The sequence below is a fragment of the Zea mays genome, chromosome 9 (assembly GCF_902167145.1).
Source record: "Zea mays cultivar B73 chromosome 9, Zm-B73-REFERENCE-NAM-5.0, whole genome shotgun sequence".
Taxonomy (NCBI): domain Eukaryota; kingdom Viridiplantae; phylum Streptophyta; class Magnoliopsida; order Poales; family Poaceae; genus Zea; species Zea mays.
The window spans coordinates 112,067,503-112,086,267 of NC_050104.1; the positions used below are offsets into that span (position 1 = coordinate 112,067,503).

Below are 18,765 nucleotides of genomic sequence, written 5' to 3' on the forward strand. Positions count from 1 at the left end.
AAGCGATACACGATGGTAGAAGGAGGTCTCTACCGCTGTGGTGCCAACGACATTCTCATGCGGTGCATTACCCAGGAAGAAGGCCGTGAGTTACTCACGGAGATCCATGGAGGGGAGTGTGGAAGTCATTCTTCATCCCGCACGTTGGTCGGTAAGGCCTTCCGGCATGGTTTTTATTGGCCAACCGCCCTCCAGGATGGGCCGAGCTAGTAAAGTCCTGTGAAGCGTGCCAGTTCCACGCAAAGCAGATACACACACCAGCTCAGGCTCTGCAAATGATCCCGCCCTCCTGGCCGTTTGTTGTATGGGGGGTGGGGGTGGATATCCTGGGACCATTCCCTAAGGCTGTCGGCGGGTACCGGTACCTATTTGTCGCCATCGACAAATTCACTAAGTGGCCGAAAGCCACCCCTATGGTCAGCATCACCCAGGACGTTGTTGTTGCTTTCCTCAAGTCGATCGTCTGCAGGTTCGGGGTCCCAAGTCGTATCATTACAGACAATGGGACCCAGTTTACAAGCCGAGTCTTCTAGGAATACTGTGAAGGCATCGGCACCTGGCTCTGCTTTGCGTCCGTGGCTCACCCCAGGAGCAATGGACAAGTGGAGAGAGCAAATGTGGAGATCCTCAGGGGACTCAAGACACGTACTTATGACTGCTTGAGAAAGCATGGCGCAAATTGGGTCAGCGAGCTGCCCTCCGTGCTATGGGGGAACCGAACCACACCCAGTCGAGCCATCGGGGAGACCCCATTCTTCCTGGTCTACGGGGCTGAGGCCTGCCTCCCCCCAGAAATCATTATGGGCTCTCCGCGGGCCCAGTCGTTCGATGAGTCTGCGCAAGAACAGCTACGACGCGAAGACGTGGACTTCATCGACAGACACAGGTGGTGAGCATCAGTCCGAAACGCACGGTACAGCCAGGCGCTCAGGCGCTACCACCAAAGGTTCGTGCATAGTAGGAAGTTTGAAGTCGGGGACCTAGTTCTAAGGCGAATTCTGAACCGAGAAGGGCTCCACAAGCTCTCCCCCAGCTGGGAAGGACCTTCAAGGTGACAGAAATATGCCGCCCCGGATGCGTTCGCCTTGCCACAGATAACAGAGTATCTCTCCCAAACCCCTGGAATATAGAGCATCTCCGGCTGTCTCCCACCTTGGCTGGTATGGCGACATCCGAATCAGGTAACCAGACTCGGCAATTAGGCGATGGGATGGTTAGGGGCCGTATGGCCGCATGGTCAAGGACCATAAAGACTAACACACGCCCCACCGCCCTGTTGCCAGCCTGGTTGCGTGAATCAAAGGATAAGGAATACCAGATGGCGGACCTTATGGGTGCGCTGTTAAAGATACCTGGCCTAGGCCGTATGCAGTAATGGCACCGGTGCCACCTTAAGGATCCTGGCATCCGATCCCGACAAGTCGAGGCCATATCCCAGGGGGCCAAGTACCAGGAAAGAAGCCGGCAACAATGCATATAGCAGAAAAAAGAGGCATGCAGACAAGTTGTAATGTCACCGACAAGTAGTACCTAAAGAGTATCTTGCAAAATCAAAGACATATTGCAACCCCCTCCCCAGGGGAACCCTCGTTTTTCTCCATACAGGCCTAGCTACTCATCGTCAACAGGATCCCGCTGGAAGCGCCCAACCACCACGTCCACAGCATCCTGTACGCCCTCTCGGGCAGCATCTTCAGTGTCGGCCACCGGACCCACAATAACCGGCCCCAAGGAAATGGTCGGATCATGGCTCCGGAAGCACGTTAAGACGTACTCGATAGCCGACCGGCAGAGTCTGCCGCCCTCGGCCTCCAAGCGGGTGCCAAGAACCTGATCCAGACGTCGGAGGCGGTCAGCAGTGGAATCCAGTATTAGGAGCGCGTTGGAGACGGTCGCTGGCCGCACCAATGCCGGGATAGGACTCATCCCTAAAGGTACTAGCGTTGTGCTCGCCTCGCCAGCCCAAGTAGTGATGCATTGAGCTCCGGCGCGTTGCTCTACCTGGAGGTCGTCAAGTGTCTTCCTCAACACCTCCACAGCCTAGGGGCCCGGGGCCGACTGCGTCGCCTGTGCCACCTTGAATTGGCGGACCTGCCCCTCCAGCGCCCGCACCTTCCCTTCCAGACGCTTCACTTTCTCCTTGGCCTCGAGCTCAGGCTCATCCAGCAACTTGTTCCGCCTTGCCCACATCTCCTCCCTGAAGGCAAGGTCCTCCTCCTGCCAAGCGAGGTCGGTTGTTTGTTTCGCCAGGGAGGCTTCCCTCGCCTTGAGGTTTCCCTCAACATGAGCAATGTCGCTGGCCTTGTCGGAGAGCTCCTGCTGCAGCTTCTTCAGCTTCACCTCAGCCGCAGCTTGCTTGACCCGTTGTTTCTCCAGCACTGCATTATAAGCTTTCAGCCTATCATGGAGTGCTATGACGGCCTCCTCTTTTTGGTCTAGGTGTTTTTTATTCCTGGCCAAACTTCTTTCCTTTCGGGTCACCTCCTCCTCTTGGTCAGACACCTTCCAGATGTCCTCCTTGAAATCCTCATGCTCCTGCTCAAGCTCGGCTCGCTCCGAGGCGAATTGGCAGGATGCCGCCTTAGTGCGCCTCTCTAGTTGGGAGCACCAGTCGCCAAGGCGCTGGCACTCGGTCTCGAGCGCCTTCCACTCTTGTTGGATAGCCGCCTCGGTTTCCTGGAGGGCCTGGTGAGCGCGAATCAGCACCTGAGGGAGAGGAGTCAGCGTCGCTCCAGGCTCGGCACCAGACCGGAGTGGATGCCCATGAATAACCTCTGGACCCTCCAAAGTTGGCTGGGGGACAGAGCTAGACGCGCCCCCACGCCTACCTCCGGTGGTGCACCCGGCGGTATCGCCGTTGGAAGGTCTGCAACAGCTGCTGGCGGCACCGCCGCTTCCGGACCCCCGGCTGAAATTTGGGAACTCGGGAGTGTTGCCTCGACGGTGACAGGTGAATCCTGGGGGCCCGATGATGCCACCTCGGCACCAGCGTCATCCTGCGCGATGGGGGCAGATGCAGCTGGACCCCCCCGGCCGCCGCCGATGATGGGCTTGGCGCTGACACTGATGGGGCCGCAGTAGCCGTTGGCAGATCGTCGGTAGTACTTCCAGCTGATGTATGCTGATGGGGACCAGACCCGCCGGCGGGCATGGCGGCCAACGAAGAAGGAGCGTCCATGGTAGCTGCTGATGGATCGCCGGCGACGTTCCCGGCAGGCGTATGCCGGTGGGAACTAGACCCCCCCGGCAGGCATGGCGGCCGGAGGGGAGGGAACGTCTACGGACACCGAGGAAGAGGAGGCCCTGGCAGACAAAGATCAGATCAAGACCTGTCGACATAAAGGCTACGATCGAACGAACATCAGGAGGGCCTAAGCTTACTTGGGACCGTGAACCTTCTAGTGGCCTTGGAAGCGGGGCACATGTTGCTGTTGCTGCTGCTGCTGCCGCCCTTGCTACTGTTGCTGTCGCTGCCCCTACGGCGATGGCGGTCGGCCTGACACAGGCGGCGAGGTGGTATCTGATCTGAAGATGGTAGCGGTGGAGGGCTCGCGCCCCTCTGCCCGTCCTGGACTCGAGGTTCGGACTCCTTAGCCCTACCAGCTATTTTCTGACGCTTCTGGGGAGAACCCGAATCTCGAGGAAGATCCCCAACAAAGGATCCATCGGCGCGGCGCAGTCGGTGCCGCCTTGCTTCCTCTGACCTCTCGGCGATGTCCGGAGCGGAGGAGCTGCTTGCGGGCCCCTTGCCCTTGTCCGAGGGGCTGGGGACTACAGAGGGAACTCTGGGGGCCACATTAGCTGGTTGGGAGCCACGGCCTGGCACACCGGGAATATGGATCCCCCGGTGGGGATCCCAACCACCGGTTTGGCGGACCGCCACACCACTCTCATTGAGGGTCGGCAGGCGGGCTAGGACCGCTGACTGCAACCCAGGATTGTCGCAGAGCGGTGAAATCCCCTGGGGGAGCATCAAGGATTCAGGGATAAAAGCCTCGTCGGTGACCCCCTCACCGAAAGTTCCAACTCCTCCCAAGTCAGATCGGTCCCAGGCCCGCGGTGGATCCTACCAATGTTGCTGGGACCGGTGAACTAGCAACTCAGACGCGGCCTCCCCTGTAGCGGCATGACTCGGCGCTTCAAGAAATCCTCGAGTACGTGCATCAAGGTCAAGCCTCCAACCACCAGTTCCCTAATCCTGTCCAAGATGGGCCCAAACTCCAGCGCGAGGCATGGTTTCACCCTCCATTGTTTCCGCTCGAGGTTGGGCCCGTCACTTGGAAGAGCAAGGCAGTCGCTGGCCTCAGCGCTGGCGATCACCCAGTCGCTTCGCCAGTTTTCCCACCTCGCACCGCCAAGGGAGGCAATATAGGTCACTATCGGGTCTGGCCTTGACTGGAAGTAGTAGGTCCCGAGGTGATCCTTGCCCTTCCCATATCTCACCAGCACGAAAAACTGGCGGAAAAGGGAGGTGCAAGCCGCCACTCCCACAAACATCTCACAAAAGTGGACAAAGATGGCCACCTGGAGAATGGAGTGGGGTGTGAGGTGCTGGAGTTGAAGCCCGAACTCCTCCAGCAACAGCAGGAAGAACGGTGAAATCGGCAGCGCCAACCCGCAGGAGAGATAGGAAACGAAGAGCACAAACTCTCCAGCGGCGAGATCGCCGAGGGGAGTGGTGCCGGCCCGGATCCTCCCGACAAACGCAGGCGTGATCCATCCAAGCAAGCAGCGCACTATGTCGAGCGCCGCCTCGGTCTGGTAGCGATCGGGACGAACCAGCGTGGCCATGGCAATCGCGGTGGCGAAAAGCTGAGGAGCACGAGCGCGGAAGGCTTGGAGGCGAAAGGGCAGGGCAGTTGGAGGAAAATGTGAAAGCAAAACCACTGCGTACGGGAGACCTCCCCGTTTTTTAAGGAAGGGCCCCCGCTCGCCCTAGGGAAATCCCCCTGGCGCACGCCTAGCGCCCGGACCGCCCAGTCGCTGACAAAGGGACTCGGGCCCATGAGTCATGCGATTGGGGCGTCGGCCCCCATGCGCAGGAAAGGCGAACCGCCGCACCCACTCCCACGACGCCTCGGGGCCACCACCGGGGGACATGACTGAACCGCCATACGTGGGGGCCACGCACCAGTTGACTGCGGAAACCGACATAGCGGTTGGTATGGCCAGTGGCGGACTGACAGCATGCGCGCGCTGAGATAGTACGGCGCGCGCTAAGGAGATGCCCTAGTCGCGCTATGGCTACGCAAGATACAGATTTTGGCCCTACCTACAAGCTCGCTCCCTCCCCTGAGGTAGGCCTGGGGGCCACTGTCGGTACCGACAGTTAGGGGTATCCCCTTCCTACGGTATAAAGGCGCTGTTGCTATGCAACAGTGCCCCCGGATCGCACGAGAAGCAGCACTCGACCCCACCACAAGGGCGGGGTTAGGAGCATCGCGTGGCAAGAGGAGACAAAACTCCCCAAGAGGCATCGGTAGGACCTGACCTCCGCAGAGGAGCGCCGGACCTCTGTGCTATCGGGACCAGGGCTCGCTAAAGAGCATACCGGATCCCTCGGGTAGGTCCCAGGTCCCTCAGGGTAGGTACCGGGCCCTGGCAGAGCTCCGAGATCTGGGAGACCTCGGCGTGAATGGGGGTCCGGTGCCGGCACGTGTCCACCTCTCGAGGGGGACTTTCTGCTCAGACGGAGCTCCTTGGCCTGAGGCCCGTGACGTGAGCTAATGGGTCGTGCCTGACGTAAGGCCCGCGCAGCCGCTCGACCTCAGCATTTATTGCGGAGGGGACGCGCCGCCTGCCACTACAATGACAGGCGACAAGCCCCCTCGGCATTAAATGCGCCTTGTCCAATCCGTTGGCAGGCGGCGTCAGGGTCGTTTGGTAGGCGACACGCCTGACCAGTCTGCTAGCGGATTGCGAGCCGGTTCGGAGCAAAGCACTGCACCCATCTTCTCTTCCGCCGGAAGCTTCCCCTGTACACCAAGGATACACAGATCTTGGGCGTCAGGGCGCAAGAGGATTGTCTCGACAATAGATATTAGAGGATCCAAGCACTATATTTTTTATGTCCCTGGGCCCACATGTCGGGGCCCAGTCCCTTTGTGCATGCTCCCTTTCAGCTATAAAAGGGGAGGCATGCGACGTTACACACACACGCAATCAAAGACTCACTAGCTCATACAAGCCCTCAAGCAATACATCTCACAGTGGAGTAGCGTATTACGCTCTGGCGGCCCGAACCACTCTAAATCCCCGTGTGTTCTTGTCCACTGCTCCTTCTCTCCACCGATCAAGCGAAATGCCTAAGCCCCTCCTCATCTCAGGACTTAGGGCGGGTGCACTCCGCCACCCGACCGGAGATCTACTCTCCGACAGTTACCATATTCGATATCAGTTTTTCAGGATGCCTTTCCGGAGGTTCTGTAAAATTGGGCAATCAAAATCAATATTTTCATTCAAAGTAGAAAGTGAACTAAGTCCCACAGATTCATTCATAGTAGTTAATTAAAACTCAATATTTTAGTGATTCGTCATATAACTCATCCTCTAATGTATACTTGTTCTTAGCTGCTATCACAAATGGCATAGACCGACGAGCACTGGTCCAACTTTGGTAGAGAGGAGAGGTTGTACCACGAGCTGAGCCAACTCCAACACGATTTTGTGAATATGCAATCTTTTGCTAGATGGCCCACCATCTCCGGTTCACGCTTACAAAGCTTGCAGCTAGGATCATTATTCCAACCTCGCTTCTGAAGATTATTGGTCGTTAGAATTTTTTATGGAGGAGGGTCCATGCAAAGAACCGACATTTAGGCTCCGTCTTCGCCTTCCAAACTGGAGAAAGTTTGAGTTTGGCAAAACTCCCGTGGAACTGAGCCAGGTAAGCACTCTTGGTAGAGTATTCGCCATCTGATTTTGTCTACTTCCTCAATATTTATATGGACTTCATGGATGGCTTCCCAAAGTCTCACAAATTCAATTATTTCAGTTTCCCCAGAAACCGAAGAAATAAGAGAAATCCATGTATTGTCGAGCAGGGCCTTTTGTACCTTAATGTTTTTGCGCTTTGCCTTAATGAAGAGATTGGGGGCAATGAGACGCGTCGCCGTGCCATTAATCCAATTGGAGAACCAGAAAGAAGCAAGGGTCCCATTGCCAACTGTTACCGAAGTTGAAGCATGAAAAAAGTCTCTATCTTCTTTGGTACATGGGGTGTCAAGCCCCGTCCAGGCCCTGTCCCGGTCTTTCCATTGGAACCAGATATTTAAATGGCAGAAATAGCCAAAAAAAACGAGGACAAGCAGGATTCAAACCATAGTTTGAAACAGGTGACTAGCTACACTCTTCTAATATAAGAAACCATAGTCTAATCAATGTAACTCAGATTCATTTGTGTTATAGAGAAACTAAAAACAGTGGTAAAAATGATGAGTTGATGACTCTCTGCTGCGAGCCCACCTGATCGAGATGCCCTGTAATTTTATCATGTAGTCAGTAATTCCGTAGTTATATAAGCCGTAGGAGATCAAAGCTATTGACATGTAGGGGGAAGATCAGTGTGTCCATTATTCTTGACATGATGCATGAAATTTCTGTCCTTTCCAATGGTTTAATTACATGCAATAACTTATGTAGTCTTGTTTTTTGTACCTGATTAACTGAAGTTATGATGTAAATTAAGCAGTAAAACATGTCATAATTCACCCGAGGTAGCTAACAAAACTGCTACTGGTAGCCCTTTAATTTGTCGAATAGTGGTTTCACATGAAGTGTTGTCACTTGTTTGTTGTTTCATCTGCCATTTCTTTCTTTCTTTCTTTCTTTCTTTTTTTTTGTTCGAATCTTGGTGAGTGGTTACAGTTAGTTTAGTTGAGGGCTCTTGCTGCATGCTCAAATGTGCAGGTAGCAAGTGCATTTCACTTGAACCCTGTAGTAATTGCTAAATTCTCTGTTGATCTATGTAACTTTTCTTAGGCGAACATTTCTAGTATCCACTTTTATTTCAGATGCATATCATTTCCACCTAGTGCAGTTTGTGTTTTATGCTTAACCACATTGGCTGCAGAGCATCCAAAAATACACGAAAGTTTACCAAATTATAATGTTGTAAGTTCTTTTCCGATAATTTAAATTACCTTTCTTACTTTCTAATGTTATGATTAATATTTACATTGTTTTAAAGGCATCGCCTAGGCGACGCCTAAGTGTCCAGACGGTGGTCCAACACGTAGGCGCCTTGCTCGCTTACCTCGCCTAGGCATCTAGGCGCTAGTCCAACTTCTTATCTCGCCACACCGCTTTAAAAATCATGAATATTTACATCACTTGATAACTATACTTCTTAATTTGGCACATTACGATGTTGGTACGATTAACTAAGGCACTATTTACATTTCATAAACCAATCACTCTCATAAATCTAGAATTTAGGTGAGAGATGTTGTTCTAGGTGAAACTACGAATCGATATCTTTTTTGAATACTTCAACTGATAATATGCTATCTGAATCAACTAAAGTCATTACCTTCAAACTTATCTATATATCTTTTCTTCAAAAGAAACTAAAAATGTCTCTCAGTATGCTGCTTTGTTTTTCATTGGATCATCACTATCTTTCTTATAGTTCCTTGTCTGCTGAGGAAGATAAGGATCTATGGGAGATGGCAGGGGCCAAGAGTCTCTCCCTCCTAATGGCTCCTATTCTTGGATTATAGCCTTAGGTGGTTGATTTAATAGTTTGTTTTCTTATCTTTTTGTATTTTCTTTTCTGGCCACGTACTTGGCTGCTAACTAGTTTGTTGTTACATAAAAAGTATCAACTAATGTTCATCATCAAACATATGCCCTAAAGAACATTTCACCCTATGTGACCAAATCACTGATGCATGCCTGATGTCAACCAATGTGCACATACTCAGACTTCAATATTCACATATCACGAGCTCATGCCTTCCTCAACTGTTCACCTTTTACTTGCCCTAAAAAAAACTGTTAAGTCTGTTACCGTATTCGATATCAGTTTTTCAGGATGTGTTTCTGGAGGTTCTGTAAAATTTGGCAATCAAAATCAATATTTTCATTCGAAGTAGAAAGTGAACTAAATCCCACAGATTCATTCATAGTAGTTAATTAAAACTCAAGATTTTAGTGATTCGTCATATAACTCATCCTCTAATGTATATTTCTTCTGCTATCATAAATGGCATAAGTTACTTTAGCAAATACTCCGTAGTAAAGACGGCATTATGCAAGAATGGGTCAGCTTACCATGGCATTTGGTGTGGATAAGTTTATTTTCGCAAAAGTAAAGGATGACCTACAATTTTCTTCTATTGGAGCCATTCAACAATATCATCAGTATTGTTTTTAACATTCACTAAGCAACCTGTCATGCATCTAGTTTCTCTCAAGGAACTGGTGCATGGAGCTTAAACAGTATATCTTTGATTCTACTCCCCCGTTCCAAATTATAAGATATTTTTAGCTTTTATAGATACATTACTTTCGCTATGCACTTAAACAGATACGTAATAAAATGAACGTATCTAGAAATGTTAAAACGTCTTTTAATTTGGAATAGAGGGAGTACTAATTTTTAGGTTGTGTAATGACCATTTTCTCTGCTAAGATGTTAGATGTGTACCGTGTACGGCATGCTGCATCTTAATATGAAATCAAGCAGCATTAATATTTGTCTGAGATTCTTCCAATGAGCCCAATTTTATAATTTATTAGGCGCTTAACCTTAACCAACTATAATATATTTTTTTTATCCGGCGTGCCGTGGTCCATGATTATGGAATGTGTATCTTTCGCTCACTTTGTGGTCCCAGATTGGAATGGAAAGGTAACGCCAGCATACCAATGGGCCTCGATATATAAGTTGTCAGATGGTTTGAAAGTGCATTTTGTTCGGATTCGTTTGTGCACACTGAGAAGTTTTTGCTGTTTTTACTTCTGCAGAACGTGGGTTTTCTCCTGGTTATATTGATATGCAATCTGCTATAATTGATAAACAATTTCCCTTTTCCTCCATTCTAAGTACACAATGCATCCATATACAAACAAACAAATAGGTTTCCATCATTCAAACTTGCATCGTTTGTTTGTTTGTTGTGAACTACAGAATACCATCGGAGCTATTAGATGAAAGATGAATCAACAACAGACGCTGAGCGTACTACTGACACAGCAGTTCAGCTTTTTTCAGTCTCCTACTAGATGAGGCCTTTTGGTACACAGCCTCTGTATGATGGTTGGATAGCAACTCAAAGTCTCAGATGAAATGCTGGCCCGACATAACTTCCAAATCTGAAAGATGACAAAAAGAGGTAACGAAACTACTATGTCTAAAACCAAGCTAAGGGAAAAAAAAAGGCTCTCATATACTACCAAAGGAAACACCTTTTACTGCAATGCCGTATTTGACTAAGCGCCACACACGTTAGCAATCATCTTTTTTCCTTAGCTAAAAGGATCCATCTGCCTTAATTTATGGAGTGTGCATGGAACACAAAAGCTTTTGCCCTCATGGGAGAATCTTCAGGGTGTGAATCTGTTATGTTGAAAAAGACAACATAAAGTATATTTTATCGATAGCCATAGTTTTTTGTCTTGTTTGCTTGTTGCCACTTGGTCAAACTTAGCTTTCCATAAACAACGCAAGGTCTTGTTTCCATATTTTTGTCGGAGAAAAGGCTGAATTGCATGTGAAAAGTGAAATAAATATATAATAATACCTTTTGATGAGTTTCGCTGTTTCATGCTCTATGGACCAACGTCTGTTGACTGCTGGTAGCTAGCTACCTAGGACTAACAATATCGACAAACACAAGCGATCGATTTGAATCTACAATAGCTCTAATTTTCTTTATTTAGCTACCCTATAAAACACTTTGGTACAACTATATCACATTCCATCAGCTCATCGTTGATATAACTTTCCAAGACTCCTTGTAACGGGTGCCTAGGTGTGGTTGTTGCAAACTAGAGATTTAGCCCTTTAGATTTACGCCAGCACTCTTGGCCTTGTTCGTTTGTGTCGGATTGCACCCGAAATCGTTCCAGTTAATCAAAGTTTATATAAATTAGAGAAGTAATCCGGTTAGGAATCGTTACAACCCATCAATCCGTAACAACCGAACGGCGCCTTAACTAATTAATTCTTTGCAGCATTGCAAGTTGTAGCGCACATTGGTATTGGGCGGTGGAGAATTACTAGTATAATCTGATTCACTTCTTACACTTGCCAGTAAATTTCCTTTTCTTCAGCTCTCCGTACTTTACCTCTGGAAACAACTGTTCGAAGAATGCAATGTAGCTAGTCAATGGGTTGTCCTGCTCGTCTCTGTGTCCATGGAAAGAGCTGTTGTGTCTAGTTAACTAAGAGAGAGATATGCTAGGATCTGTGTGTGAGACAGTGAGAGGGGAAGGGGACGACAGGCACAGAAAGGAAAAAACGGCAGCCATGCGTGAAGCAGCTGGCGTGGTTTCCAGTTCATCGATAGTTGTGTGAGCAAGATGGTTTGGTCCAATGCGGGGCAAAGGTGAAACAAGGACCAACTGTCCGTACGTGTAGTTTGATGCACACACTGCCTCATTTTTTGACTGGTCAACTGCTTAGAGAGGTAATAATCTGGACTGGACCCTGTGTGTTGCGTCTTCATGCAACAGACACCCTCCAGCAATCTTATCAAAAGGAGCGAATTAAGTAGTAGTTTTTAGGCCCCTCGCAGACTAGTTAATTAGTCTACAAATGTGTGCAATCCCAGTGAGAATCTTGAAGGCTAGCTAGAGTTGGCTGCTTAGGTTTTGGAGTGTGCTTGTCCTTCATCCCATGTGGAGCTCATCTCACTTTATTCTCCATGTTCTGATTGCTGTAAAAAAAATTTACACTGGGACACTAACGAGATGACCGGCCTTAATCTCCTGACGCCTGCAACTTCGATTTAGTTTTGTTGTCCTTTTAAGCATTTTGGTCAAAAGGGTTAAGGAATAGTAGTATAACACACAGGAAATTTGTGGCTTCGTCCTTACATTTTGGTATGAAACTCTGAAAGCTCTGTTCTGCTATCATATATATTGTAAGTCATGAACCGTGATATTGTGCTTAAATCTTACCAACTGCTCCCTCGGTCTGAGATATTTTATCCTTTGACTAATTATTTCTTTATTAATACATGACTTTTTTTGCACCAAATTGTTGTTATTCCATTCGTATCGGGGGAAAAACATATGACTATGCTGTTGTATACATAAATATCATATTACTACAATAATTATTCAAAAATCTTGTCCTAATGAAGAGAAACGTGCCTTGTACTTTCGAACGGAAGGAGTGCTGCTTACTATTTTCGTAAGTTCTGAACATTTTACGGTTGACTTGGATGTTGTTTTATACTTCGTCCGTTCTAATTTCTAATTTATGATTCGTTTTTTTACATCAAGTTTGATCCGCTCGTCTTATTCATTTTTTCCAAAAAAATAAATAATTTAAAATCATACTTCAAATATATTATATGCTAAACAATATCACGGTAAAAACAAACAATAACTATACACTTTTTAGTGTAAAAAGTTAAACAAATTATAAATTGGAATGAATGAAGTATTATATATATACAATAGTTTGCCATACTTCTGTAGATTTATCTGTTGTGACCCACAAGCATCTAGGAATATATTTTCGCAAATGTATGTGATATGTTCAAGCATGTCCTTCATTAAGATGACAGGAGAGCATAGTTACAAGCTTGTCTGATCTGGAGCTCAGAGTGGCGCAAGAGGAGGCAAGAATGAGCTGCAGAAGGGGCAGACCAAGACCTGCTTTTTCTTACACACGATTTACATTGGGACATATCAGTTTGCTTCGTTGAATACAACCTGAACGTACTAGCTCGTGTAGTACAATGCAACATATGCATGGCATTACCAGCTGGTTCAACTACCCATGAACGTGAATATTCAACGAAGCAAACTAGTCGAGAATAGATTAGGACATGCACGTGAATTTTTACTACCCATGAACATTTTATACGTCAGAATTGGATAAGGATGAGTCTGAGGCATGTCCTTTTGATGCTTCAACTGTTTGTTACCATATCTATCAGATAAGAGCAGATGTCATTGACAACCTAGAAGAATATAGTTATCCTGACTCTATGGCATTTTTTTTTTTTTGCTTAATTCTGATTATGTAGCGCATTCTCTGCAAAACCTCTTGCTATTGCTGCGTGGGGGAAAAATCCTCACCATTGAACCCCCTCTCATTTCTGTGTAGTTACATAACATGAACTGATGCAATATTTTAAACCTGAACGCACTCATTCAGTTGTGCCCAAGTATGCTTACTGTTATTCAGCCGGCAAATTGCAAATGCTTTTCATTCATGAATGCTGATACGATAATTCTGGAGTGCACACACTGTTTTTTTTACCAAAATACAGCTTGAAACGAGCTTGATAATTAGAATTTAGAAATGCTGATGGTACACCAGCCCTCTGCGGCTCTGCCACAGTAAGTCAGCAAGTGTCGTGAATAGCAAGCAGAAGGACGCACACGCACCCCCATCCATACATGGGGCATGCATGGTATATGTAGCAGCCAAAATTGTGATCAGTTCCATGTCAGTCCTAGCTTCTTCCTAGGCCTACCACCTGATTTCAGCTAGCTAGCTTGTCAGCGCATGCACCTACTCCATCCCGAAGAGATAGTTGTAGTAGTGGGGAGCCGTGCCGGTGTTGCTGCTGGTAGTCGTAGTAACCCAGGTTCCATTGTCGCCGGTGGAGCCCTCGTAGCCAGCAGATCCAGAAACCATAGCAGCAGCAGCATAAGGAATGTTGCTGGCATAGCCGTTGCCCTGCTTGCCGCTGCTGTCTTGCTGTCCCACTACTACTGCACCAGTGGTGGCGCCCCACATGACGCCGCTGCCGGTGTTGTTGTTGTTGTTGCCGCTACTGGTGCCCATCGTGAAGTCCACGTTCACGCCGCCGGAGCCGTAAGCCTCGTAAGCAGAAGCCGGGAACTGCCGCTCCTGCTCCTGCTGCTGCTGGTAGTGCAGGGCGAGCAGAGACCAGTAGTCCTTCTCGGACGGCGGCATGGTGGCCTGCGAAGCGGCAGCAGCCCCGGCGAGCATCATGGCGGCAGCGCTCCCCGGCTGCAGCGAGTCCAACGGGAACTTGGCGGGGGCGCGACCGCTAGCTCCGCCCCCGACGGGGAGGTCGCTGCTGAGGATGCTCTCCACGTCGTAGCGGCTCATGTCAAAGTTGGTGACGGCGTTGAGCCCGCGGAACTTGATCGCAGCGATGTCGTACGCCTCCGCCGCCTCTTCCTGAGTACCTGCAGTTCCGGCATCTCAGTGGCTAGCTTTGGTTCTCGTAATAAATCAACTAAAAAAATTGAGCTCATGCATTGTACAGCATTATTCCGCGAGATCGAAGAAACACTCACTGAAAGTGCCCAAGTACAGGTCCTTGTTTCCGGCCACCCTGCCGATCCTCGCCTGCCACCGGCCGTGCTGATGATGCCTGTCAGGTCAGACATAAACAATCCCACACACTGTTACAAAGATTTTGACCATGCAGGGGATATGCATGCAGTACACTGCTGCTACCGCTGTTCAAACCGCAAATCATGTTCAGACAGGCCGGCCGCTCTCTTGCATTTTTTTTTCTTTTTCTTCTTTCGCGTGCTCTTTAGCTCGTTAAGTCATTGCCATGAATCATGCATGAAAGAATCTAACCTTGTGACTCCTCTGTAGATGGAGGCGCCTCGTGAGAAGCCGCTGCTCTTCCTGACAAAAAAAATGGGGTAGGAACGAGAGCACACGGAGGGTCAACATGTGAGAGCGAGCCAAGGAAAGCCGCTCAGGACAGGCAGAGGCAGGCACATGCGACTGTGCGTGCGTGCATGCACGCGAACGGCGACGTGTGTACGTGTGGAAAAGGATGCGGCCGGCGCGCGGTGAGTCCTGTGCCGCGGCATGTGATGTGAGTGTCTTGTGTGTTCACCTGCGCAACGACGCGATGAACTCCTGCCGCGTCATGGACTTCATCTCCTCCAGCTCCTTCTCGTAGTTGGACACCTACGCCATGCATGCATGGATCATTCAGGTAAAGCTAGCCATCTCTCGCAGCAAATATGTGTTGCCGCCCGAGATTGACTTTGAGTTCTCTTTACCGGGAAGTTGGTCGTGGTTGTAGGCCCCCAGTACTTGAGCGCGGCGAGGTCGTAAGCTCTAGCCGCCTTCTCCTCCTTGTCATAGCCTCCTACAGTTTTTCCCCCTTTCCACAGTTAGTTCCAAACACTTTCTAATATATCTAAAAAAATACATTTTGATTTGATAATGTTGATTTGAATGTAAGTGTCCAACTGAAGCTGAAACGGAGTACTGGGTGTAGTGGAAGTTGACGTAGTATATACGTACCTAGGTAGACTGAAGTGCAGCACCAAGCCAAAGTTGAAGAAATAAAGGAGAAATATTGTTAGTGATCGAAGTATGCATGCATATATATATATATGCCTTTTAATTTGCAGGTTTCTTGGATCAGTGTGACATATATACCTTGCCGTCCTTTGCGGCTTTGGCCCTCCCGGCGGCAGCTGTTGTCCCACAGGTGCGCCTCATATCTCCCCGTCCACCGGTGCCTGAAGCATTACCCAATATCAGGGTCGGGCCTTAGACATGTGCGACAAGTGTTATCTAGTAAACCTTTTACAATTCAGAATACATGAATTCTATTACAATGTAATTTCGATTCCCCTGCCCAATATACACAATAGAAGAAACAGATTATCACCACACAGATTTGAATCCAAATAAGCGATGTGGCAGGGCCGCAGGTGTATGCTAAAGAGGGATCAAGCAATAGTGATATAAAATAAATAAATCTAAAGTCAAACAAGACGCAAATTACTCAGTCCACGCGTGCATATATAGAGTTTATTAGGACAAAATACAGTAATTTTATTACAGGCCACGGATTCATCATCGCACATTCATAATTTGACCATTCATACTCATACAAAAGTAACATAAAACAACTTACATAAGAACTAGTAAAAGTAGCGCCGCTCTCATGCATAAGAACTAGGTATATGGCCGGTTCATCAAGATTTGGGCTGAGATGCATGCATGCGTGTGAGTCGGAGGACGTCGTCCGGTCTACTAACCTGGTGACGCCACGGTAGATGGATGTGCGCTGGCCGAACGTCTCGGCGGGCCGCCTCGCCTGGTCGGACTCCGCCCCGGCCACGTCCGTCGACGACATGGCCGCCACGGTCACCGCGCCGGGGTTCTCCACCGTCGTCCCAGCTGGCGCCGCCGGGTAGTGGCGCAAGAACCTGGCTGTGATGCTGCCCAGCTCGCCGCACACAAGCTGGTGATCCTGATCTGCAGCCGCCGCCGGCTGCGGCGGGGCGCCGGCGCCACCGACGCCGCCGAGGAAGTCCTCCACCGTCCTCGGGGACTCCTCCACTGCGCCCTGCTCGTCTCCTACTTGTGTATGAGAACGCACATGCATGGAGAAGACGATCGCTGAGTACATACGTGCGGTGGTGGCAAATAAAAACATCCAGTAGTGCACTCGATCGAGCTTCTTAATTATATTAGTAGTACTGTACATATATGCAGGGAAGAAGACATGAGTAGCAGTACGTCTTACCAAGAGGAGTACCGGAGGAGTTAGAGAAGGCTTCGAGTAGGCCATGGTGGTAGTTGTTGGAGAGGGAGAAGGAGAGCCAATGGTGGGGATAAGCTGAGCTCATGTCCATGTCCATGGAGATCGATCTGCTATAGCTACTGCCTTGTTCACCAGTGAAGAATGAAGCTATACGATAGAATTGAAGGCGCTAGTGCAGCCGTGGGAGGGAATGTGAGCTACCGATGTTGATGTAGACCTGTGCTGCTGTGTGCGTGCTTAGGGGAAGAATGAGAGAATACTATGAGCGATAGTATATATATAGACTCATGTAGAGAAGTTGAATGCGTTGCACTGTTGTAGCCTCAGCGCTGTCCCCTGTTTTAAAAAATGCAGCTCTTGCTTTTGAGAAGGGGGACGAGAGGCTGGCTGGAATACGGCCAAAACTTGATGAGAGACGGGAGGGAGAGAGATAGAGAGCACAAGGGCCAAGAAGAGTTGGAGTAATTAAAGCGAGTGATTTAGGGATAAGAGCGAATAGTTTAAGGCCAGCCTCGTTTCGGGAATCCAAAGACGGGGAGAGTAATGGGCGACAACGTGGAGGTGTTCCATGGGGTCGTCTGGGCGGTCTCCTTGACCCAAATGGAGGCCGCTGTCCCCCCCGCATGCAGCCCTAGCTAGCTGCCTTTTTGTTTGCCATCTACGCAAAACCCTCGCGTGCTGGAGCAGGAGCAGGACTACTGTATTCGATCGAGATGATCAGCTCAGCTGAACAGCTGCATTGTTTTCGCTTGGAGTGTTACTAATACATTCATTCACAGGCTTGCGGTAGCACTACTAGTACTCTCAATGCTCCTGAGAAGCTTATTTCTGCTCGTAACACCTTTGTTTTTTTAGAATGCAGTGAACCAAATGGTGTTGGTTTGATCGTTCTCTAGCATATATACTACTAGAGATGGCAACGGACCCATTATTACCCGTTACTCGGTGGGTAATTACTCCATTAGAGGACTGATTTGATTGCAATTTTTGCATCCGCGGGTTTGATAACGGTAAAAAAAGAAGATCCAACGGATAGAGCGGGTTTGGATATGTATTCATTAAACCCTTACATGTATATCTGTGTATAAAATACCAAGAATTTTAGCCTATCTAGCCCATTAATTTGCCTGGTGTTGACGCCTTTTTGGAGCGCCAAACACTCAACAAGAACCGGTGGCGGTGCTCTCTGGTCAGACGCGGACGGTCCGCGGCCAGGGGCCGGACGGTCCGCGACCTGGTGCAGGAGCACGGGTTCCCTGCCTGACGGCCGGACGGTCCGCGCCCTGGGGCCGGACGGTCCGCGCGTGCGCAGGGGCGGCAGATGATCGCCGGCAGCGCCTGGATCTCGCTCCCGGGAGGGACCCCGTCGGGGAGGAGAGATCCTAGGAGTTGTCTAGGCTCGGGCAGGCCGACCTAAACTCCTCTAATCGACGTAGAGTCGAGGAGAGGCGGAGAATTTGGGGATTGGAAGGCTAAACTAGGGCTAAACTAGAACTACTCCTAAGATAAAATGCGAAATAGAAGTTGTATTGATTCGATTGTTGGGGGGTTCAATCGGCCGTAGCCCTTCATCTATATAAAGGGGGAGGTCTGGATCCGTTTCCAACTGTTTCCCGAGTTAATCCCGCGGTTTTAGGCAACAAATCCCGCGAGAAACTAGGAACCCTAACTGACTCTGCGCGCGCGGACCGTCCGCGCCGCCACCGCGGACCGTCCGGACCGCGGACCGTCCGGCGTCAGGGCCGGACCGTCCGCAAGGCTCATTTTAGCCTTCAACATATGCCCCCCTGCCTTTTGGTGAAGGTTGACAAACCAAAAGCATATGAACTAAACCTGATGTAAGTCATCGGCTTTTCAAAATAGAGATCATTCAATAAAGCACCAATGTATAAAGGCCGTTTTGGATTGTATCTTTCTCGGCCATGGCCATTTCATTAATGGATCAAAATGAATAGAATGGAGGTGCCCCCTAGCCCGGATAGACAAAGGGACTATACATGTACCATGCATTCATCACCATGTTATTCCACATTTGGGTAGGACAATAAACCGACGATGAATAAATGGGTGGAAAGTACCC

The 18,765-nt window shown here is 49.2% G+C and overlaps 1 protein-coding gene across 2 annotated transcripts; it reads right to left on the minus strand.

Annotated features, from left to right (window-relative positions):
- Nucleotides 1-13,361: 13,361 nt before the first annotated feature.
- LOC103638861 (uncharacterized) lies at nucleotides 13,362-16,962 on the minus strand. Of its 2 annotated transcripts, none has more exons than XM_020543821.2 (9): nucleotides 16,668-16,962; nucleotides 16,177-16,501; nucleotides 15,569-15,651; nucleotides 15,431-15,439; nucleotides 15,184-15,272; nucleotides 15,015-15,088; nucleotides 14,747-14,797; nucleotides 14,455-14,531; nucleotides 13,362-14,343 (listed from the first exon to the last, which is right to left on the minus strand). In XM_020543821.2, the coding sequence occupies exons 1-9, from the start codon at nucleotides 16,780-16,782 to the stop codon at nucleotides 13,697-13,699; spliced, it is 1,470 nt and encodes a 489-aa protein (XP_020399410.1). In that variant the 5' UTR covers nucleotides 16,783-16,962; the 3' UTR covers nucleotides 13,362-13,696. The 2 variants fall into 2 exon arrangements, with proteins under 2 accessions (XP_020399410.1, NP_001106068.2); NM_001112598.2 differs by having other exon boundaries at nucleotides 13,448-14,343; nucleotides 16,177-16,498; nucleotides 16,668-16,917.
- Between the last annotated feature and the right edge of the window lie 1,803 nt (nucleotides 16,963-18,765).